At 46.1% G+C, this 24,025-nt stretch overlaps 1 protein-coding gene across 1 annotated transcript in view; it reads left to right on the top strand.

Annotated features, from left to right (window-relative positions):
- LOC119448636 (peroxidase-like) overlaps positions 1-19,617 on the top strand; it is a 123,749-nt gene extending 104,132 nt beyond the window's left edge. Inside the window, 4 exon segments of the mRNA XM_049665645.1 lie at positions 106-308; positions 14,360-14,529; positions 16,399-16,507; positions 17,203-19,617. Of these exon segments, the coding sequence (XP_049521602.1) occupies positions 106-308; positions 14,360-14,529; positions 16,399-16,507; positions 17,203-17,296 (576 nt within the window). The 3' untranslated portion in view covers positions 17,297-19,617.
- The last annotated feature ends 4,408 nt before the right edge of the window (positions 19,618-24,025 follow it).

Below are 24,025 nucleotides of genomic sequence, written 5' to 3'. Positions count from 1 at the left end.
AATGTAGCATTTCATTTGAACACAGTCCAGTCAGTCCACGCGAAGCGCACTTTGATGACTCACTCCTATTTACTTTGTCTGATTTCTATAATCCACTTGTTTCAGGTAACCAACCATCTCTTCCAAAACCCCGAGGAGCCGTTCGGCAAGGACCTTATTGCCATCAACCTACAGCGGGCCCGGGAGCACGGCGTGCCAGGGTACAACTCGTTCCGAGAGTGGTGCGGACTGCCACGTGCACATACGTTCGCCGACTTCGAGCCGTGGCTTAACAACGGCACGGCCTTCCGCTATTCGCAGATCTACAAGTAAGCGAAAGACGATAAACTTCCATTTATTTTTTACGCTGTCTTACCATTGATGTCTCGAGGAGGTTGGCTTACTACATAAAATTTAAGGAGCCTGGAGATTACCGCGGTCCATGAGCAAAGTGTGGCCGTCAAGCCTTTAGAAATCTGAACCTCGTTCTCGATACCTCAACAGCTGTAAAGCCAACATTTTCATTCATAGGCGGGATGTGAAGCAAGAACCCATACTCAGGTACTAGACTTTCGTGCGAGTTACAGGGGGGAAAAGTCGAAAAGAATATACGAGCATCGGCCACATGGGCGCGCAACCAATGCCTACTGCAAATTAAAGGTGCAGTAGGAATAAATAAACGGACGTAAACAGACAAAAACCCAAAGGATAGAAGACGTAAATAAAAGCAATGCGATATAGTTTACTATGTGCACCAGAACGTCTGCAACGAGAGAAAGAGCAGAATGGCACACACGGTTCATCAAATTGACCATGCCCGTTACAAGATAATGCTGTGCCTTAATAATAATTCAGGCTTCCGAACATGAAGTCTAATAACGAACCACTTGCAATTAGCAAAGCCCTACGCTCAGGCGTCACAACACAGTCTGCTGATTTTATATATTTATCTACAAGCGCAACCAGGCTCACCTGTTCACCAGCAAAAGAATGGCAGTGGAGGTGCCAAGATTTCCCACATTTCTGCAAGAGACATATTTGGCGCAGAAAGAGATGCTCAGGCGGAGAAATTGCCGGCAAGGTTTAGCAGGCTCGTTACCTGTCAAGGTTTAGCAGGCTCGTTACCCACAACCCTGCCTGTAGCAAGGTCACCACCACCACCATAGCACAACGCTAATAAATGTCTTGATTTCGATACTAGTTACAGAAAAGAACAACACGAAAGCTGCATAATAAGTAGTTCATATGACCTCAAACGAAGGCCACCCGCACCCATATGTTTATCGGTATGGTATGCGATCACGCTCCACATGGTTGCCCAAGTGTGGTTCTATTGCCGCGCATAGGCTTAATATCAGCTCTCTCGGTAGCCGGTACCGTCTAAGGTGCTGGTCGACAATGTCGTCAAGCACCAACTGATGACAAAACGCGCGCTCCCTTGGCATAGGATCCCTGTCGAGGGCACGCCGAGCTATATGAAAGCAGCCTTGAAAGAAAAATGCAGAAAGAAGCCGTGGCTACAGGCACGCCCAATATTATGAATGGAAACTTTACTACGTAACATCCGCACATGCAAGTTTCGCTGCCTATGACACTTTGACGTCGTATACTTTGATGTCGTGACACTTTTCATCGCTTCTTCTTAGCTTCTCCTCAGCTGATAAAACACGATGATGCCTCGCATCAAGCCAAGCGTCCATTTTGCAGGTTAAGGTGAGCGTATTCCGACAAAATCAAAATACACAAACGCGCGTACACTTTGATCTCGGAGACCAATAATAAATCATAGGTTGATGACGTCAGGTCCTCGAGCCCCTAACTATACGGCGTCTGTCATAGCCAAAGAAGCCGCGAGTTTACCCACACAGAGAGGCAGCCCTCCAGCAAATGCTACACGAGGATCAAAATGGTAAGAAAACCGAATGATCAAAATGGAGGCATCACCGTTTTGCAGTGGAATTGTCGGGGCTTCACTCGCAAGAGGGCGACGCTGCTGCAGTACACTGCCAAACAAGACACACCACCGGATGTAATAGCCTTACAGGAAACAGGGAAATCACCTAGAATCACCGGATATCACACTCGTGCGACAGCAGAAGCACGTACGGCTACACTTACGAGCAAACACCTCACTGCAATAGACCACACTTATGGGGACACGGTAATCGATCAGGTTTTCATAGAAAGAGTGCCACAGCGCAGGGGAAACACAAGTGTTTTTATACTTAATATATGCAGTTCGCTGAAGGAAACTCTGGGACCCCTAGACAACTAGGTACAGCAAGCGATGCAGTTATCTGGACAAAACAGCCTCCTCATATTAGGCGACTTCAACGCGGCGCACGAGGCGTGGGGGTACGTCAGACATACCAAAAAGGGGGCGACCTTTTATAACGTCATACAACACCACCGACTTACGATAGTGACGGATCCGACACATCCAACGAGAGTAAGGCAACGGCACGGCCCGTGACACCTGTCCCGATCTTGTGCTCGCTTCCAGACTTCGGAACGTCGAGTGAGAAAACACTAACGAGACGCTAGGGAGCGACCACTTCATACTCGACATCTCGGTACACGTGCAAAACTTCCCAACAAGAAAGATACGTTCCACCAAAATCACGGACTGGGAAAACTTCCGGAGCGAAAGAGAAACTCAAGAAGCCCAAGCGATAACCGATATAGAGGCCTGGGTTAGAGAACTGCAGGAATCGGTAGCCAAACACTCCAAGGAGGTTGCACTCACCACAGACAATCCGGCAGTGGATCTGCGCCTCTTACACATGTGGGAAGCGCGCCACACTTTGCTTAGAAGATGGCGAAGGCAGCGGCACAACCGTAAGCTAAAAATACGCATCGCGAAACGAACGGACGAGGCAGAACGCTACGCAGAGCAACTTGCACGACAGAACTGGGACCAGTTCTGTAACTCCCTCCAAGGAACGCTGGGCACTGCCAAGACGTGGAACATATTCAGACATCTCCTAGATCCGACCCAGAGCAAGAGAGAAAGCAAGCACATGATGAGCCGAGTACTACACAATTTCGGAGGCACAGACGGTCAGCTATTGTGTGCCTTACAAAGTAGATATATTGGCCAGCCGATACTCGGTGGAAAGCCAGTGGCTGACTACGCCGGACTGCAAAACAGCGAGTTCGACCGGGACATAACGCGTTCCGAGCTGACACGAGCGATCGCAAGACTCACTTGAAACACCACTCTTGGCAAGGACGGAATCATGTGCACCAACAAGTTGCTACGTAACCTGGACGATGCAACCGTGCTGGCAATACTGGAACTCTTAAAAGTGCACTGGCGCAGAGGGACCTTACCCCCGGAATTCAAGTATGCGGAGATTACGCTTATACCAAATCCAGGAAAAACGGCCTGCCTGGAGAACCTAAGACCCATTTCGCTTACGTCTTGCCTCGGTAAATTATTCGGCAACTGATGCCGAACACGTTGTTTGGTTTTCGGCCCAACTTTTCAACGCAAGACGTGCTTCTGCAGCTCAAAGAGGAAGTACTGACTGCAGCAACGCCATGCTGCCCAAAAGCAATCCTCGCACTTTGCCTAAAGGGAGCCTTTGACAACGTGGGGCACGAAGCCATACTAGCCAATTTCAGTGACGCGAATTGCGGCCGACGAACGTACAGCTACATGAGGGCTTTTCTCACAGATCGCACCGCCACAATAGGGCTGGGAAATGTGAAGTCACAGCGAATAGACACACCTAACAGAGGAGCGCTACAAGGAGCAGTGCTGTCGCCGACACTTTTCAATGTGGCCATGCTGAAACTACCAGCCCTACTCGAGAAAATACCGGGGATCCGACGTGCCTTGTACGCAGACAACATCACAATATGGGCGGTTGGAGGGTCCATAGGAGAACAACAAGAGGCATTACAGGAGGCAGTAGACGTCGTAGCAAGCTACGCGGAGACATGCAGACTGCAATGCGCGCCGGAGAATGTGGAGCTCCGCATAATTGAGAAGCGCTCACGAGGACGATCAACAGCCCGGCACCAACCATCCACCTGCGAATAGGTCCTACAGAAATTACCAAGGTAGACAGACTTCGGATCCTCGGCTTACATTTAGAATAGGAGGGGGGTGGAGGATACGCCATACAGAAGCTACAACACACAACCACGGAGATCTTGGGCATGATTCAACGAATTACCAGCAGGAAGAGGGGACTCAAGGAACAGGCTCTGATTGTGAGCCGCATTGCGTACTCGGCACCACATTTAAATTTCAGTAACACGGAGGTGGAGGCACTCGACCGGCTGATACGCAAGGCATATAAGCAAGCGCTCAGACTCCCACCCGGAACGGATACTTTTCGCCTCGAGGATTCAGGGGTGTAAAACAACGCACGGGAAATCATAGAGGCCTACATGGTAAGCCAGAAGGAAAAACTACTACGCGCAATAGCGGGACGCTGCGTCTTGGAGCGTCTTGGATATTCCGTACGGAAGACCAGCGCACTGACCAAAATCCCAACACGAATACAAGAAACAATGCACCTCTCACAGATTCCCAGGAACATGCACTCAAACTTCCACATCGGACGGAGACAAGCCCGAGCGCAGGCTCGGGCTTGTCTCCGCTCGCGAGAAAGTATGGAAACCACCCCAATGTCTTGTACGTAGATGCGGCCAGCACCGTAATAAGCACTGCATTCGTCACCAGCGTAGTCGACAATCACGGGACCGAAATAAATGCGTCGTCGGTTTCCAGAGTGAGTGCTGCGGAGGCAGAGGAACTAGCGATATATAGCGTTAGCCATCACGACGAGACCGCACTGGGATTGCGTCATAGTTCTGACGGACTCTCAGACGGCATGCAGAAATTATTGCAGGGCCAAAATTTCCAGGGCCGCACATCGCATTCTGAATGGAGCGCACCAGCTGCCACCATACATACAAATCGTGTGGACTCCGGGGCATGAGTCCTTACGCGGCAATCAGCAGGCACACGCCTACGCCCGAGCGCATGCATACCGGGAGCCGCGAGATGACCGCGCCGCGTAGTTCCAACCAGAGCCCATACCATTAACCTACACTCACATTCTACAACACTATCGCCTTTCACGAAGAACACTACTCGCACCGCATAATGCTCTGACGCGAGAGGAAGCCGTAATATGGCGAAAACTCCAAACACATATCCACGCCATACACCCCACGCTGTATTCCTATAAATGTCCACACTGCGATCAATGTGCAACGCTTTACCGCATAGTATGGGCTTGGGCAAACACACCACAGCTCACATCCATAACACACCCTACCACACGGCAATGGGAGGCAGTGCTGTCCAGCTCCGACTCGATGGACCAGCTCAACCTGGTCAACTGAGCGAGAAGGGCAGCTAAGGCCGCTGGACTCCTGGACTGAGGGCACCACGTATTACAGAGCGGAGGAGCTACCTGCGTTCGCGTGCTCTTTTGATTAAAGTTTCTTCTCTCTCTCTCTCATAGCCCAAGTGGTGCTTCATAGAAGTCAGGGCTAGTCAGTCAACATCATCACAATTAACAGCGCCAACTTTTTCATACGTTTACCAGCTTCATAAGAACACACGTTCAAGTGCGCCTCAGAATACTATATGTGCTCAGAAGCATTACGTGCTTCTTGTACACCGTGCAAGAAGCACATAATGGTTCAACATTCTAGCAGGTTTCGGATCAAATTGGTTCAAGTCGTCGACCTTGCTACAATGACGCACTTTGTTCGGAGACGTCACTTGCACATATAGTACTAGGAAAAGGTGGGGGTGGCGGCGACAGACACAGTTCTGTAAACATGCAAATGCGGCCTCGCAGTACGAAGCGAACTGTGGCTCAAGAGCAACAGTGCGTTAAAATTCTGGATGAATTTTGAATTTTGTAAAACTTCATCAGTGTATATTTAGGTCGACTGCAGGACGAAGGCCCAGCGATTTCTATTTACCCCTAACCTGCGCTAGCTGATTCTACGCGGTGCCTGCAAATTTCCTAATTTCATCACCACACCTAATGTACTGTCGTCCTCAACAGAGCTTCCTTTCCCCTAGCACCAACTTTGTATTTCTAACGGACAACTGATTATCTGCCCTACGAATTACGGGGCCAGCGCAGCAAAAAGTTTTCCTCTTAATGTCAACTACCGCTACCCCCGTTTGCCTAATGTTAGGCCTAATATTTTTCGTTCCATCCTTTGTGTGAGCGGTCCTTAACTTGTTCTGAAACTTCTTTGTTAACGTCCAAGTTTCTGCCCCATATGTTAGTATACTGGTAGAATGCAATGATTTTACCCTTCTCTTTTCAACGACAGCGGTGGAGCTCCCGGTTATGATTTGGTAATGCAAGCCGTATGCGCATCAACCCTTTTCGTTCTTCAGTAAATTTCTTTCTTATGATCAGGGTCCCCTGTGAGTAATTTACCTGGATAAAGGTATTCCTACACACATTATAGAGACCTGACTGCCGATCATAAATTTTTGTTCGCTTGACAGGTTATTCAACATTACCATTGCCTTCTGCACATAGACCTTCAACCTAATTTTACACTTTCTCGTTTAAGGTCCACGATAAATTGTTGCAATGAGTCCCCAGCGTTGCTGAACAGGACAATGTCGTCGGCAACCTGAATGTTGTTCTTGACATATTAGCCCTCGATTGTCACTCCTGATCCTTCCCATTATAACAGCTCGAACATTTCTTCTATACATGTAGTGAATATCATTGGAGAGATTGTGTCTCCTTGCCTGTCCACTTTCTTGATAACTATTTTTCCACTTTTCTTGCGGATCATTAAGACATTTGAAGCCGGGACTATCGCTGAGGCAGAGTCGAAGCGATTCTGGTGAGTTGCGGATGCGTACGCTGTGGTTGAACGTATAAGTTTGGCAGTACTACATAAATTAAATAATTTTTTCAACTGTCAGCCGAGTGCTGCCAACCCCACGGCTTTGATGTGAAGTTAGTTCAGTCCTTTAGTACAATCCATACGATATGCCCTTACACCGCTAATTACAAACAAATGTCGTAGCTTGGTCCAAACGCACTGAATGAAGTGATCGAATTGTGCGTCGCCGGGAGAGCACACAAGACAGCATAATTCGAGCGACGAAAATGCTGATCTTGCTGATATGACGCGTTTTATTGAACGTGCTTAGCGTCGCGCATGCTTCACCTTGTTCACTTCACGGTACACATCGATGCTTCTATGTCTGGATTTGAGTCTATGTTTCCGGGACATTCAGAGATAGATTCCAAGAACGAGACTGAACACACGAGTAACGCCTTGCTGCAAGCGCTCTTACAACAGCAGACCACGCAGTACAAGCAGCAGCAACGGATTCTCGAAGCAGTTTGCGGCTATCTAAAAGCCGAGACACCACACAGAGAAGAGATTAAGCATGATAGTTTCGATGGGGCGTCCAATTCACCCAACAAGTGGTTCATATTTTATGAATACGCATGTACGCAAAACCAGTGGACGTCATCGGACATAAACGTGTGTAAGATGCGCCGATTTTTATCGGGCAATGCCAGAAAAGGGTATGACATGCGAATCGCAAGCCAATGCTGTGATCCATGGCACAAATGGAAATATAGCTTTCTTTGCGCTTTTGAGCAAAATCCGATTCACATATGGGACGAGGAGATCGCTTTCAGGCACAGGAAAGGGACACTTCTGGATTATTTTTTCGAGAAGAGACGATTACTCTACATTGTCGACCCTAGTCTTCCGGGCCCTGCAATCCTGCCGTTGATAATTCAATGCATGATTAACGAATCGCACAGAGAGGTTCGTGTACAGTGTACAACATCCATGGATGACTTACTAGCTTGCCTTAAGTATGTGTCTTACGATTGTCTGATTGGTAGTCCCCTCAAAAGGCGTAATACGTTATGACTGAGCACTAGCGCACATGGCGAAACGGTAGAACATTTGAATACCGAGTCTGATCATTGTGAAAACATGGAAGATGTATACCTTTTGAAATGCAACCTTTCATATGTTAAAATGATGGCAAATGGAAAAAGTGTGGACTCCCTAGTAGATACTGGAGCATCCGTAAGCCTGGTAAATCAGGAACTTGTCCAAGCGAGCAAGGTGAATGAAGGAATAATAGTTAGTGTTCAAAGCTATGATGGAAAAACTAGAAGGTTGTAACACTGGACGGAAGTGGAAGTCGTATTTGGTGGGCATCTCCTGAAAGTAGAAGCCCTCCTCATGCAAGGTATTTCGTGTTTATTTTATCTAGACCTGATATGAAGCGATTGAAGATGAGTATTTCTTGGAGAGACGAAGTGACCATGGAGGGATCAGTTGAGCCTAATTTGCATGGAGTTACAAATTCACATCGAAGAGTTACTGAGGTACTGGCAAATATTCCTGAACTTATTTGTGTTGAGACGTACCCGCCAGCAGCAGATTCACTTGATGTACCTTTTAAGCTTCGTGACATCCCAGTAGTGCGTAAAAAGCAGTACAGTCTCTCCCATGAGAAAATTTTCTGGCTAAAGCCAAATCCAGCAAATTTTAAATGCCGGTATTATAAGGCCTTCAACTTCCACATTTGCGTCAACAATGACTATAGTACCGAAAGACGATGGCTCATTTCGCCTTTGCACAGACTGCTGGTAAATAAACGGGAAAACTCATTTGTTTGCTTTTCCCATGCCCCGAATATAAAATATCATCAATAAAACTGGAGGATCAAATTTTTTCTCTCGGGTTGACCTTTGTAAAGGATTCTGGCAGGTGCCACTACTAGAAGACCACAAAGAGTGCACTGCTTTTGTAACGCCTTTCGATGTGTAAGTGTACGACGGCTTACCATTCGGTTGGAAGAATTCTGGACCTTGGCTTCAGAAAATTATGAATGACATTCTCGATGAGTTCCTGGAAAAGTTTTGTAGCGTGTACATTGACGACATCATCGTATACTCACGTACAAGAGAATAACATGAAAAACACCTTTCGGGCGTGTTAGAAGTCCTCAGCAAGTCACATCTAAAAATTAAGAAGAGTGATTTTTTTCAAACGCATGTTGTCCTTCTGGGGAAATTTTCTGACGGTAAAACTAAAACAACGAAAGAAGAATCTGCACAAAGGATGAAGAAGCTCGTCAAGCCATACGACCTTCACTCACTCCTTGTTTTCCTTGGACTCGCCCGTCATTTCCGTAATAAGGATTACGCTGCAAAGACGTAATGCCTCACTAAGCTGACGCAAAAGGATGTGCCCTTTGGGCGGAGTGAAGAGTGCGAGAAGGCGTACCAGTACCTTGTTGAAGCTTTATGGTCAGATCCTGTACTTGTGCTACATGACTTGAACAAGCCTTTGGAACTGTGCATTGACGCTTCACAGCACGGTACAGGAGCCGTTCTATATCAACGAGACACTAAGGAGCAGCAAGGATGGCAACTCAAAGTGATTGGATATTATTCGTCCATTTTCTCAAAAGCTGAAGAACATTATACGACCACAGAAAAAGAGGCTAGCTGTTGTGATGGCAGTCCGATATTTTAGAAGCTACATAGAGGGTCGCCACTTTCAGCTTTTCATTGACGACCGAGCTTAACCTACCTGTTTGGATTTACCCAACCTAAGGGCAGGGTGGCACGTTGGGTCAGTGAAATACAACAGTTCACTTTCGATGTAAGCCATCGACCCGGTGATAAGCTCCCTGACGCAGATGCTCTTTCCCGGCTCCACATCACAGAAGTGAGCACGTCTGCTCATGGACACGTTTACAATTTGTAGGAAGGCACCGAAGACTTGACGTGCGGTAATGGCAAGTTCTGCATGTCAGGAAGCTTGGCGCCGAAGGTTTTGAAGCTGTACCATGACAGTCCAGAGTAAGGAGGGCACGATGGATTCTGGAAAAATTATTGGAAGACAAAAAAATCGATTTACACGGAAAATTATGAAAGAAGATGTAAACTACGTGTAACCCTGTCACAAGTGCCAGATTATCAAGGCCAAGTATCGTATAAGAGGGAATTAAATGGTCATAGCTAAGCATTCCCAAGTACTATTTGAAGTAATTAATCTAGATTTTGCCGAAATCATAAAGCGGGGCGAGAGAATCAGTAAGACTCCAGCATTCCTTGTTACCATAAATGGATGCACACGCATAGCAGCTGCAAAGCCAGGAAAGGAAGATGCCAGTTCTGTTCTGACGTTACTGGATCAAAATATGTTCAAGGACACCAAGGTGGTAGTGTCCGACAACGGGCCAGCTTTCCGCAGTAAGAAACTCCAGGAATGGGCCCGCGAAAGTGGAATTACCTTAAGATTTGCCGCACCCTACCACCCTGGAGGAAACGGCTTAGCTGAGAGGCTCATTCGGGACTTGAAGACATCGCAATATATCCTGACTTCCGTGGTGGATGGAAGTGTGCCTTGGAAGCGGCAGTCAGGCACCATAACCTTTCTCATACCGTGAGATTAGGATGCATGCCTAACTTTGCTGCATCAATCAAATCCACTTGGCTACCGGTGGACTACGACCTCGGAATCGCTGGAAAAGTAGAACTTTTCGAAAGCGAGAGGCTGTACATCACACGGTGAACACACTCGGCGAACTTTTTTCGGTGATGCTTCATGTGGAAAGCAATATATCGGGCAAACTGGGCGTCGCCTCAATGATCGGGCTCCGCGAACACTGAAATAACGTAAAAAATGGCACCAGTGCGTTCTGGGCGATTCATTGTCGCGACCATGGCTGCAAACCTATCGAGGACGATTGCACGATTGTGTCCCGTGGCAGGACGCAGCTCATCCGTGAAATAACTGAAGCGCAGATGATTGCAAAATTGGGTGATAAGTGTGTTAGTTTCCCTTCACTGGCTCTCACAGAAAAAGAACTAAGTTTCTTGGAGGCGGTATCACTTGACTCATAACTATGTTACACGAATGCGCAATCATTTTTTATTCATGTAAGCGCATGCGCAGTCTATACTGCTTCACATATATAAACCGATTCAGTGGCACAATAAATTTAGTTAAATGTTTGCGCTTGTGTGTGTTCTTCTTCTCTCACGTCGGTGTCTTTTTGTTGCGCAATGATACCTGAGTAAAGGATTACCAACTCGCCCGGAATGCTGCTCGCATAGTTGCGGCTGAGGAAGGCCCCCATAATTTCTTTAAACTGAGTGGTCTACACCCTAATGCAATTAATGACCATTTAAGTAGGTGCGTTGGGGATTAGAGAAAAAGTGAGATATGTCTTAGTCAACAGCCACAATCAGATCGAAAAATTTCGGCGTGGCCAATTCTGCGTAAAAAATATTTTGTGCAAGCAGTGCCCAGCCGTAACCTATGAATGAAGGTTTATATGCTTCTATCAAAAAGTAATAGAATATTGAATTCACTAAGCAGGTAAGTATAAGGCAGATCGGAACTCTTGAAATTTTGGTCATACCACATATTTCTACATATTTGGAATGATGTTTGTTTTAGAGTGCAGCGCAGTCCACCTTCCTTGTATCGGGAGAGAAATCATATCATCTCTGCTATGTACGTACTTGTCGTGTTGCTGCATCGGCTGCAGTGTTGCCTGGAACATTACTTTGTCCCAGTACCCACTGAAATGCTAGTTCGTGCTGCGTTTAGTTTGCCTTTGTGAGCTCTTGGAGGGTCTCATAAATTATAATAGCAATAATTGTTTTATTTTCGCGAGGTAAACCGATGTGAGTGCCAACTGTAAGTCGCTGAAAACTACCCATTTTTGCTCCTCTCGTACGGAAGTTATAAATGTTATCGCCCATAGGACTAAGAGTATTACGTAATTCATACACAGTCACCCAGTGGACAGGGGAACCAACCTTCGATAATCTTCAATTCCATCGAAACAAAGGCATCTGTTTTCAAAATCAGAGACGCACATTGCGGTCGTGTCCCGAATAAATGCATGGACCCGACCATGCGGTACATAACCTCTAAATTTAACACCCGGGTTTAGGCCTGGGGCTATGTTCCACATTATCGCCAGGGCAATGTGGCCCTAAAAAAATAAAAGAAATGAAGCGTTGTACGCTAATAAACATAACTGCCGACTTTTTCGCAATAGTGCCGCTTCTAGAGCGATCAAGATTGACAGAAAGAAATTATTTGGCACGCCATTCCCGTTGGCATTTTTAAACATTCAAGGAGTCGCGCGTCACCACAGCGCCACCTGCTGACGCATTTTCACACCAACCGCACGAACGGCCGCGGCGAAACTGGCACAACGACGTTACGTTTCCTGTGCCGTTAACAGAGGGCGCCGCGACATCGTTCGAGCGATGAGAGAAAACACCGACTTTCTGGAATGCGAACACCATATGGACAGGAAAAGCGTAGAGGCCATTTGAATTACGGGTGTTTAAGTTATTCAATGTTTTCGTGGGGATGCAGAGTATGCAGACAAAGATGACTGGGCCGCGCACTTGCTCTATATACTCAATACTGCGAGTGCGACAACACAAAAGCCGCAACACTAAAAGCTGTAAGCAGGACACGAAGTTTGCGTTTTGTCGCAAACATTTCGTCATTGTATCAGTCTTTCACCACAAACGTTTACTGCAGCGTCAGGGCTCGACTAATCGCTATAGCGCTTAAGCAAATAACACTTCCAGCATCTCATTAAAGCATGTTTCTCTCTCTAAACGGATAAACAATATTTATTATTATTATTATTATTATTATTATTATTATTATTATTATTATTATTATTATTATTATTATTATTATTATTATTATTATTATTATTATTGAATAATATAAATATAGTAAACAAGACAAAGATAAATAGTGAAACAGACTTTGCTAAACCAAGCAGTATTAGAACGTAGAGTCAGTTGCATGAGCTGTAAACGAAATCATTAACCAAGGTAGAACTACCGATATGTGGTGAATTGAACTGTGGTTTTTGTAACACCACTCATGAGCCCTTGAAGGGTTAACTAATTTACGATGAAACGTCCTTAACTAATCTTCCTAAGTAACCCTACTGATAAACTTGTTTGCAGAGAACGTCCCCAACCGAAAGTATCTCTTGAGGGAGTTATATGGTGTTGATGGGCACTAAAGAGTCTTGATCATTTCTGTCCACAATTCGATTCACAAGATAGGCGTGTGCCGCTGATGTGTCACTAACCAACTAAGCGATGCCTGAACAATTTGTTCTATCGCAATACGGTGTAGAGAACCTTTATGTTATACTTACATTTCTCCCCGTTTCGCACAAATGTTTGATTGCTTAATATGCTAGCTGGGGCAGCGTAGCTTTTCGCGAGCGAACGGCGCCAATTTGTTTCTACAATTCGTTTCGTCCAAGTGCAATGGTCACCACAAAGGAGAAGGAAACACTATGCGAAAGGTTTGGTCTGGATAATCAAGCTATGAGAGGCGCCAATTAGTGTGGGACTAAGGATTAATAACGACCACCTGTTCGACGTGCACGACTATTCTCGCATTCCTCCTCCATCGGAATGAAGCAGCCGCGGTAGAGATTCGAACCCGCGACATCGTGCTCAGCAGCAGAACCACTGCGGCGGGTATTGTAGTCTCAGTGAAGTTACTGTAGGGCAGGTTGAAGATTGGAGCTTCTGCTTACGATTGATTTGCTCTGTTTGCAATTTGTACTTCCTTCCTTTCACCTATCTCACGCCTGTGGTTTACCCTACCGTCACGATGACGCTGTTTGATCATCCCAGACAAAAGTGAACATATTGCAATCACAACGCATAACAAACCGACGATTGCAGGACAGAATCCTTGCAACTAGTCCAATCTTCAGTTCGTATAAGGTCAATATCCACCGTTACAAATGGTTCAGAGACAGTCCCTGGGGTCCGTTCTAGCGCGCCTTCACAATAAACCAATGTCAGTTGAAACGATTCTCACATGTCGTCGACAGAAGCATTGCAGCTGAAGGTGACGAAGGGACTACTTAGGTTTTTAAAAGAAACAGGCTTGGACAAGCGGCTGTGACAGTGATGTGACGTACCACGCAAGAGTGACGGACTGTGACTGACGATGTGTGTGCTGTGCTATGTGCTCTCTCTCTCTCTTCCCCATCTTTCATTCCCCCTCATCCCGCTCCCATGTGTAGGGTAGCAAACCGGTTGTGCTGAACTGGTTAACCTCCCTGCCTTTCCTTCTCAACTTTTTCCTTCCTTCCTTAGGTTAAAGCAAGAAAGAAAATTATGATGCGTGTTACGCTACTCTTGCATTCATGAAGACGGTGCTGGTGCAAACCAGCAAGGGCACGCGAAACTGTCACGATACGCCATGGTGGTGAAATTTTCCAGTTATAAAGGGCTAGTGTTTACAGCGTCCTTACAATATTCAGCATAAGTATACCTCTAAAAGAAACAAATCGCTCCATACGCAGGCACCCCGATGATGTGGATCTGTGGAGCGGTGGCATCTCCGAGAGGGTCTTGCCGGGAGCCATGATTGGTCCCACCTTCGCGTGCATCATCGCGAGGCAGTTCTCGAACCTGCGGAGAGGCGACCGCTTTTGGTTTGAAAACCCGGGCCTGCCGTCGTCTTTTACACCAGGTGAGTGACACCGACCGTTTCCAGGAAGAATAGATAAGGAGAGCTGCTACCTCTCACGAAATAAAGATTAGGGGTTTTAAGACACGCTCCTGCTCGTGAACGCGTGCACCAACTTCGTCAATCACGCATACAAGCGGTGACTCTTTGAGTATTCCTCGTACCATTGTTCCTGCAATCGTATAAAGTACATATAAAATAAAATACGAGATAGCCCTGTGGCCGGTTTTACGAAAGAGCGAGCTGGTGATCTCCGATAGTGGCGTGCGTAAATTGCAACAAGAAGGAAACATTATCTATAGTGTTCTGATGGCTCATATTGCTTGGCGTTCTTCAACTCGACATGACGTTGTGAGTTCGGTTCTGAGCAGAGAAAGCAGAGGCGCATGTTTAATGAGATTTCAGTGCATGCTAAAGAAAACTAGATGCTATAAATTAGTAGGGATTTCAAGCTTTTCGTGATACGTGATACGTTAGGCTCACTGCGCGTGCGCCACCTCACCATGGTATCCCATTTGGCATGCCGAGAATTCAACGTTTTCGCGTACCATCATCGCTGACCGCGCTACAGCGCAGTATTAAATTAATGGTGCCGTGAAGAATTAGACATTTAGAGCATTCCGCATCGCCAACACTAATGCTGCAGCGCCATCTGCTAGGTTGAAATCATATCACTTTTCCGGATCAGTACCGTCTCCCTACAGGCCTAGCAGCCACAAAAGAATCAGATGGTCTCAATAACTACTGACGCTAACTCTCTGTCTTCAGCCTGAGATAAGACTAAGTGATGGCTGATTCCACCATTTATTTCTTGCTGCCATGGCGGACAGCAAGTAGCAAGAGCGAATTAGTAGCGAAGCGGACGGCGTTCGGGAATCCGTCACTCACGTCAGCGTTCGACGTGAAAACGAGGCAATCGTAGCGGCAATGAGCAATCGTGGTCGGCACTTGCGAAAGAGGCGGAATACTAGTCCGTCTATCTGGCGCAGCTTGTTATCTCTTCTTCTGAAAAGAACACAGGTTTCCTAATAACCACATGTAAAATTTATTAGGCTAACAGCCAGCAGGTCTTTCTGTAAAGGTGTCAGCGAATCAGTCGTATTTTTGACACAGTCGCGAGAGTGCTCCTACAGAATTAACACTTTGCTTTGCCTGGTACGCGCTCGACACAGACCACACGGCTTTATTTGAAGCACCATGTTACACAACTCACCGGACGTTTGAACATAAGAGAGCAAACAAACTAACCCTTTCTGGTCTCATTCCCAATGCACTACAGCTGACTTGATGTTTCAAAGGGAAATTATCAAATGGTATGATGTTTACCATTATTTCTGAGCTCCTCAACTCGCGGAGTTTCGTTGCTTGCTTGCTTGCTTGCTTGCTTGCTTGCTTGCTTGCTTGCTTGCTTGCTTGCTTGCTTGCTTGCTTGCTTAATTCTTGAACCTTGGCGCTTACCTGCGACGGGGGATTGGCTATGAAGCCGGCGTTTAAACAGGCCAGGAAATAAAGAATGTATAAAAAGAAGGCATAGTAAGACAAGGTCGAAATTTCAGGCACCGTTCGTCTTTCTTCCTTTCTCTCTTTCTTTCTTGCTTTCTTTCCCACTTTTACTTTCGATAATTTTCTTTTGTTGATATTTCCCACTGCGCCACGACCTTCTATGCGAATCTATGACGATGCAGCTCAAGTGCAAATTTGTTCATATATACCTTTAGCCGGGGTGAATATACTAATAGCGTGTAGAAACATTATTTATATTGATGATGACAATACTCCACGAAAATATTAACTTGTTATAGGTGTTATAAAGCAGTATACATAGACCGAATGCTTCAGTGCACTGACTATTTCTTCTTTTCTTGCTTACAGAGCAACTCCACGAGATCCGCAAAGCCACGCAGTCCAAGATTATTTGCGAGAACGGCGATGATATCCCCACAATCCAGCTGTGGGTCATGAGGCTGCCGCATCCAATTTAGTAAGCTCCGATTTTTATTTGTTGCTGCTTTATCCGTGAAAGCGTTATATTAAATGAACAAGGCCCGTCAGCTGGATAGAGAGACAAATATAAAGCTAGAGTAAGCATGCCAATTCGTTGCTGCATTCAGTACGTTGCGGCAGAAGGCGTCAATACAATCAAACGTTACGGATGACCTGATTTTACATGACGAGACGAGAACCTAAACTTCATTTATCAGTTCTCAGCGTTATAAGCACAGGAAAATGTCCTCAATGCTTTTATCTCAATGCTTTTATCAAGCTTTGTGAACGTTTCTGGAATCAAACGAACTGTAATTCTAAAAATGAAGCTTGCTGTACGTGATTACTGGCGGCTTCGTGATAGAAAAAGTTTTCTAAACAATATAATGCTGCCGTCGTGACATTTCCGGTCAGTTTGCCATGTCTTGCTAGCTCAACATTTAACAAACGGTAAGTTATAAGCAGAGAAGCAGTGTTAAAGGTAGAGTTTGCGCAATTATTATTATTATTTTGGTCCCGTTACGCCTATTTTACAAAGAATGGAATAGGAGAAGTTTTTGTATTGAAGCTGATGGCACGCTGGCCTAATATAGGCAAGCGGGACGTGGACTACAAAGCACGCGCTGGCAAAACTGGCTAAAAACGAACATAAGAGCAAATGCCACAACATCTTGCGTCATACTCTCGTTCCAGCAATCCAAGGTTCCGATGCGAGGATATACCGGGCATCGATCTGCGTTACTGGCAAGAGGACCCTGTGCACGGTGGATTTTCGTTCAAGAAGTAGTGTCCCGGATGTGGTTGTGCCGATATTTCTTTCGTGTTTTTTTTTTGTGCCCGTTGGCCTTGAAGGGGCCCAGTGAAGTGCGTGTGACGCCGCCCATGGATACGTTGCCACCCGTTTGCTTTCTCCCCTGACGGATATACACTGAGAAGATGCCAAGTGTGACTCGCCTTCGTGATTGCCCTCTGCATGGTGCGCGCGAGCTGTCGTTGTTGAAGCTGCGTTGGCGACGAATGGATACAGCTACGACACACTCGTCGACGGGTTTAAAGCGGCCGCCTAGAAGTGACCAACGACTACTTCTGGATCTTCCACCTCCCAGGCTTTTTTTTTTTTTATTCTGGGCAGTTCCACTTGTGCTTTTACCGAATTTGCAGATTTATTTTTTGGTGCCGACGTTTTCTTCCCCAATCGTCTGGCAACATTGGAATGTGGTCTCCGGAAGCGCGGTTAAAGAAAGAAACAGCATCTGGCAACATTTAATACAACTAAAAGGTTCGTCGTAATTGCCCCCAAATTGATCCAGGGACGATCAGATTGGTACGTTGAGCAAAACGCTAACAATCTGCGCCGCACGTGTCGCTAATATCATGGTGTGCGGCCGTGTTACGGAAGCTTAGTTACTTTATTATGCCAAATAATGCTGGTGATGAATGATGCGCCATCTTATAGTAAGAGAGTAAATAGCTCTATCGGGTCAGAGTTTTTACTAACTGTATATAGTAATAAGACCACTGTGGTCATGTACAGCATGATTATCAAACTGCAAAAAAAAAAGCACGAATGACGCAGATAAACCCTGATGACGGATTGAGCACTGCTCCAATACTTAATCCATTAGAAATAAATTAGGACGGCAGTAAGCAGGCTCTAATAACGCAACGAGCCTAGATATGTATTTAGATTCAGTTTTGTACATTACCTCAGTTTACATAGCTGAACTGAAAGAATTTGCGCGCCAGAAGTTTAGAGGTGGCCAGAACACAGTTTCTTTTCTTTATCTATTTCTTTTCACTCAGAACGGGTACTAAAATGTTTAAATAACTCCAAAGGCCCCGTCGTAGTTCAGCAATTCCGCCGGGCGCTTTTTCTTCGTTTCACGCTGTTTCTATAGACAGTTGCTTTTCTCCTTATCAAATTGATGCACTCACGAACCTTCCCTCTCAGCCGGTGCTAACCGAGCTTGGATGAAACGTTCGTGGTAATACTATGACTGCTTCGGGGCCTAGGTAACACTATTTTGTGCCTCTAACACCTTCATTTTTCTTTCGGCGTCTTTTTAGGCTTGCTACTAACACAACATATCTCACAGAGATAAAACCAGATGTCATCATCAAACTCACGCCAGATCGTTCTATTAAACGGCTCTTCATGTATATTTAAGTTTTACTTTGTCACGCTTCGACAAGCTCGAGAATTCGCTTTGTTAATTAATGAGTTGTTCCGCATGCGCTGAATTCTCGGTGATGTCCTCATAGAATGGCATAAATGTTGCCTTTGAAGAAGAGGTTAAATTCCTCATTTTACTCATCAGAGTCAAATGCAGTACGCTGTGCTTTGGCGAGCATTGGCAATTTTCACTGAGCAAGAAAAGCTTGCTTCGTATGGTATGGTTACTTCTTCAGAGGTTGCAATGAAAGGAATGAGTCAGTGAGTGCGTTTATAGAGAGCTTGGGGCCAAGTTTCTGGAAACCTGTCTTCGTAATTCGTGTGCAAAAATAGCACAAAATAGAACGACAAAGATAATTAGCGTAGTAAACAGTCCGTACATCTACAAATGGACAGTGAGTAAGCCACCAAAATAGGTATGCTATGTAGGAATTTGAAAGCTTGCAACCAAAATCACCATTTAGTAACTACTTGATCTGGTGGCTGCCAATTGGATAATTTTTTTTGGTTGCCCTCACAGATATCGTTGATCTTTTGCGCATCAATGGCTTTGTAGGCGATCAATCCTTACGACAGACTGTGATCTGTGTGGAGTTTAAAGTCCGTCGTCTAGTGAACGCCAAAGTTGCGAGCACCGAGCTCTTAAAAGTTTGGTCGTCGGGAAGCGAGATGTGTTTTGCCAAATGCGACAGCGTCGGACGGTAACCGAGAAAATCGCGAAATGTTATCACGCGCACAGCGGTATACTTGTAGATCACTTTTGTAATAAATATTTTCCTACCTGTACAAGCAGCGAACCTTGCGGTTGATTCTGTTTTCGAGAAAGAACAAGACGTGCAGACATGAATCTGGGCACTTTGTTCTAAGGTTGTGCAATCATTTGTCTAAACATTCCAAGCGCATATGAGAGGCTTGGAACCAATACGAGCGTCGCTAACGATTGTCATATGAGCATAAAAAACGCTTAACCTTGCACTCGGCCGTGCAACGCTTGAAACAGCGAAGCTGGGCTATCGTAGCCCAGCATTTTTTGGAAGTGCGCGCGAATTTTAATCTTATCTCATGACGATGATAATTTCTTTTCGCGCGCCTCGGACTTACGACCGTCACTGCGCGTTGCATAGCGCAGCTTGCAACACCGACACCGTGTTCCAATGCTGGCACCGCGTTCCAGGAGACCCGCTCCGTGAATGCGTCTCTCTCTCTCTCTCGCTCTCATAGCGCGCAAGACCTCTTCACCTCGCAGGGCATGAGCGTACGAACGCACCAGCTGGGGACGAAGCCGACTACTCTCGAACGCAATCATATGGTTCGCATAAATGCGTAGTGTTTACGACGCTCGCTTTGGGACCGGGGGTACCCGCGCTCGAATCCCGCCGCGGTAACAAAGTTTCTTTTCTTTTCTTTCTTGAGACGCACCACAAATTACGGCTCGCTTAAACAGCTTCGCTGTTCAAATAAAAAAATGAGAAGCTTCAGAGAGTAATTTCTCACAGAAGCGATCAGAAACACGTGCTCAGTTGAAATCATCCCACTGCTTAGGCAAACTAATTAATCTTAGTGGCGTCATTAGGGAGCTCTAGGGAGCCTACATGCAACAACAACGGCGTTGCCTGTAGGCTCCCTAGGGAGCTCTAGGGCATGCGCACCCAAAGTTCGGGGACGCAAACCGACGGGCGTTTGAAAGAACGCACAAATGAATACAGAAAACGCAACAGCAATGCAAGAGAACGCAAGCAGAGCCGCGGGGCTTCGGGTACGGAAAGACGCTTGGGTAAGCTATTTCAAAAACTCCCAGTTCTTTCTGTAACCTTTATTCGTGGAGGAAGAAAAAAGTTGTCGCAGTTTCACCTGAAAGGCGAAACATCAATTGCGATAGCAAATTGGTAGAGAGCTAAACGGAGTAATGATATTAGCTTTATCAGCTGTATAAACTTGGACATGCAGCAGCACCGGCAACACGCAGAACTGTTGTCGACGCCGTCGGCGTTTTGCCCGCGTTCGCTCAAAATCCGTGCAGCGTTGGTGACTGTTGCCGGAGCCTCTGATATAAATAGGCACTTGGTGCCGCAGCTAAACGTCGCCTCCCTACCTTCCCCCCAAAAAGACTAGGAGAGACCATGAAATCAGGTAGCAAGCTTCGACAAGCCAAACTCTTCTTTCGGAACACAGGTGCGCGTTGACTCTCGAGAAATAGGCCCTCCGGGGCATTTTTTGTAGCGAGAGCTACACTGGCTGCATTCTCGCCGTTTTGATGTGGCCGGTGGCCGCACGCCTCGAGAGAGAGAGAGAGAGAGAGAAATCACCTTATTGTGTGATAAAAAAATACATCGACGTCCTCAGTCCAGGGCGTCGCTTGCGGCGTGCCTCAGCGCTAGGCTGATGAAGCGTCGTAAGTACGAAGCGGCCAGGCGAGTGGATTGAGGTGAGGATAGCGCCCAAAACGTGTTCAAGTCACTGGACGACAACCTCTTATCCTCCCGCCTCACTGACCATCGGGCCGTCTTTCTGGCAATTGAGAATCAACAAGATGAAGACTTTCAAAATAAATGTGTTACACTTTAAAAATGTGTAGTGTTTAATGTAACCATAACTTAACGAGAGGTAACAACCAAACCTAAACACTCAGACGCACGAAGCTAAACGCTAAAGATGTAACCGTAGGGAGAACCAAGCGAAACAGTAAGATTAACCGTACCTCTCGCTACGCACACCCAGGCATAACTGAGTCAAGCCACAGCCAATTTTTATGACTAGGGTTCAATACCGTCCCTATGACGTTTCGCCTTAGTCTTTTTCCTTCCTCCATGCTGTTTTTTTTTTTATCTAGCGGCAGTGAATGCAATGATAATCGAGGTAGTCCAGCTTCACAGCGTTGGCAACAGCCTACGAAACCAGCATTATAGAAGCTTCTGCATACTGCATATAATCTGCAAAATTTATTCTACAAGCCCGTAGCAACTTTTCAAAATTGTCGACCTTTGGAACTGGTTTACCAATTTCTGAAATTTATATCTCGTACGACACGAAGGGTAACAAGCGATTAGCTACGCCGGCTGCAAAGCATTCCTTTTCCCGTGGCCACTGGGAGAGCCAAGTTCCGCACGAAACGGCGCCCGCATTTCATTGGTCAAGTAACGAGTTTCCTGCGCAGCCCCACTTGTAGGCGATATCTCAATCCCACACAGAAAGACAGGCTACGTACTGGATGTTCTTGACAGCTTTCAAACAAAAGAAAAGAGTAACGTAAAAAATATAAAGATAAAGTAACAGAAGGACGAAGCCTTTCGGCGAACGACGGCTCATTGTTGTGCTATGATGTGGCGCGAAATACGCCCATGAAAGCGAGGAGGTGGAGAGGTGCATGTGTGTTGATGAAGGGAGGCTGCAGTCCCCGGTGGGCCGTTTGTATGCGAGAAAAAAAGCCAGCCGCGCCCCGCTGAACCACGAGTCATAAAGCGCATACATGATGAGGCCCACGAACGCGGTTAGCTGCAAGCCACGATGCGGTCCGAGCTCGGCCACAGAGGCGGTTCCGTTGTTAAATGAACCGCGAAGGGCTTCTGTCTACGCGATTCCCTCGACAACGCTGTAGCTGCGGGTAAAAAATGACGCACAATCGTGCTGCGAAAGCGCTCAAGCACGCACTCTCGGACGTGGCCTGTGGACATTGCCGTTATACGGTGCATCTTGGAACTTTATGATGTTTCGGTTTTCCGCTCGCGTTGAGTACGTAAGTTTGCAAATCGAGTGAGGTTTAAAGAGGAAAGAAATGGCTCGTTTATAAGCTGAAAGGTAAGTTGGCGTGCCGAAGTGACACATGACGTGGCCGTGTTGGGGGACATGTATCCTACGTTTGTTCATACATGTACAAAGACAGAAGTAAATTAAAGTGAATCAGAGCTATACTTACGAAAGAGAAAAAAACAACAACATATTTATACGAAATGGTCTGTGCTGCATTATGAATAGCAAACGAGCGCGGAAGACATGGATGATGAGAAAAGGCAGGATACATACAAGCATTTCACCATGCCTTTAGCGCTGGTTTACTATCCCCAATGTCGTAACAGCTAGCCCAGGCTCATATCTTAGCCGTATGCTACATTCCCTATAGACTTTGTCAGCTTACACAAAGCTAGGTTTCCTTGAAAACTGTCCGCCTGCGTTTGGTTTGTGGTCTGACGTGGCCATTTTAATACATTGCACAATTTTAGCGGTCAGCTTATCGCCATTATACATATGTATGCTGATAAGATCGTCTCTGTTACGTCATCGCCACTAAACGATCTTTTTTTTTTTTTTTTTTTTTTTACGAACGCTCTGTCCGCACTGACGACTGTCGACTGACGACTGACAGAGTCACTGCAAGGTCGATCGTCACTGTTTCACGTTACGGCTCAGAGTGCGATGAGTTTGTGTTATCAAGTTGAGGGCGTTGGCATGTGCAGCCAGCGACAAAAAGAAAAAGAAAATACCAAATACGGCCCTATAGTTTTGTTATAGTGCACGGTATAACATGACAAAGCGTATTCAACAAATAAATCCACTCTTTACATGCACTAGCGCCAGTAGATAGCATCAGAAAAGTTAACTTTTGAGGTCAGGTATTGTGCGGTGTTCAGGTGTGCCCCAGCATCATATCGGGGCAGCACGCAGCAGGGTGTATTTAATGCTATGGTAAGAGATAAGGTGAAAGTACGGAAGAGCGGACGCATTTCGCACAGACGTATAGCAAGGAGTTATGCCATACTAAGTGTAGAATAACTCGTGATGAGGAATTGTTCAGCGCGTCCGAAATACGTTCTCCAGAATATGCTATTCATTCGAAATGCGCGCTGAACACATGGCACTCTGTGGTACGTCGCGGTCACCATTCAGCGCAAAATATGTAGGCGCCAACGAAGGGACACTCGTACACGCGTGAAGTATACCAGAAAAGTGCTCCCAAAGGTCCTCGCTTGAAAGCCGCCAGAACAGGGAATTTATTCTGAACCGATAACTTACTGCAGCGGTTGCACGTTTGTTTGGCGTCAGCATGAAACATCATGTTAATTTGCCATTCGGTTAACCCATTCTGCAAATAATTACACGGCGTGAAAATAAATGTGGCTTTAATATACGGCTGTTTTTCTTATCTTTTTTTGTCATCATTTTAGATAAAATATGCCCAAAGAATTTTGTTTTTCTTTCGTCACGCAAGTACGCCCTGCGGCACAATTCTTATGTAAAATGCTTCTTTCCGGTATGAAATCCAGGAGCGACCGGTACAACGGACCATGTGTCCAACAACCCGGCTTACGGCACTCGATTACAACATAGTTCCGCCATTCGGCGTGTACT

The sequence above is a fragment of the Dermacentor silvarum genome, chromosome 4 (genome assembly GCF_013339745.2).
Source record: "Dermacentor silvarum isolate Dsil-2018 chromosome 4, BIME_Dsil_1.4, whole genome shotgun sequence".
In the NCBI taxonomy this organism is placed as follows: domain Eukaryota; kingdom Metazoa; phylum Arthropoda; class Arachnida; order Ixodida; family Ixodidae; genus Dermacentor; species Dermacentor silvarum.
This window is presented reverse-complemented; position numbering and strand designations above follow the sequence as displayed.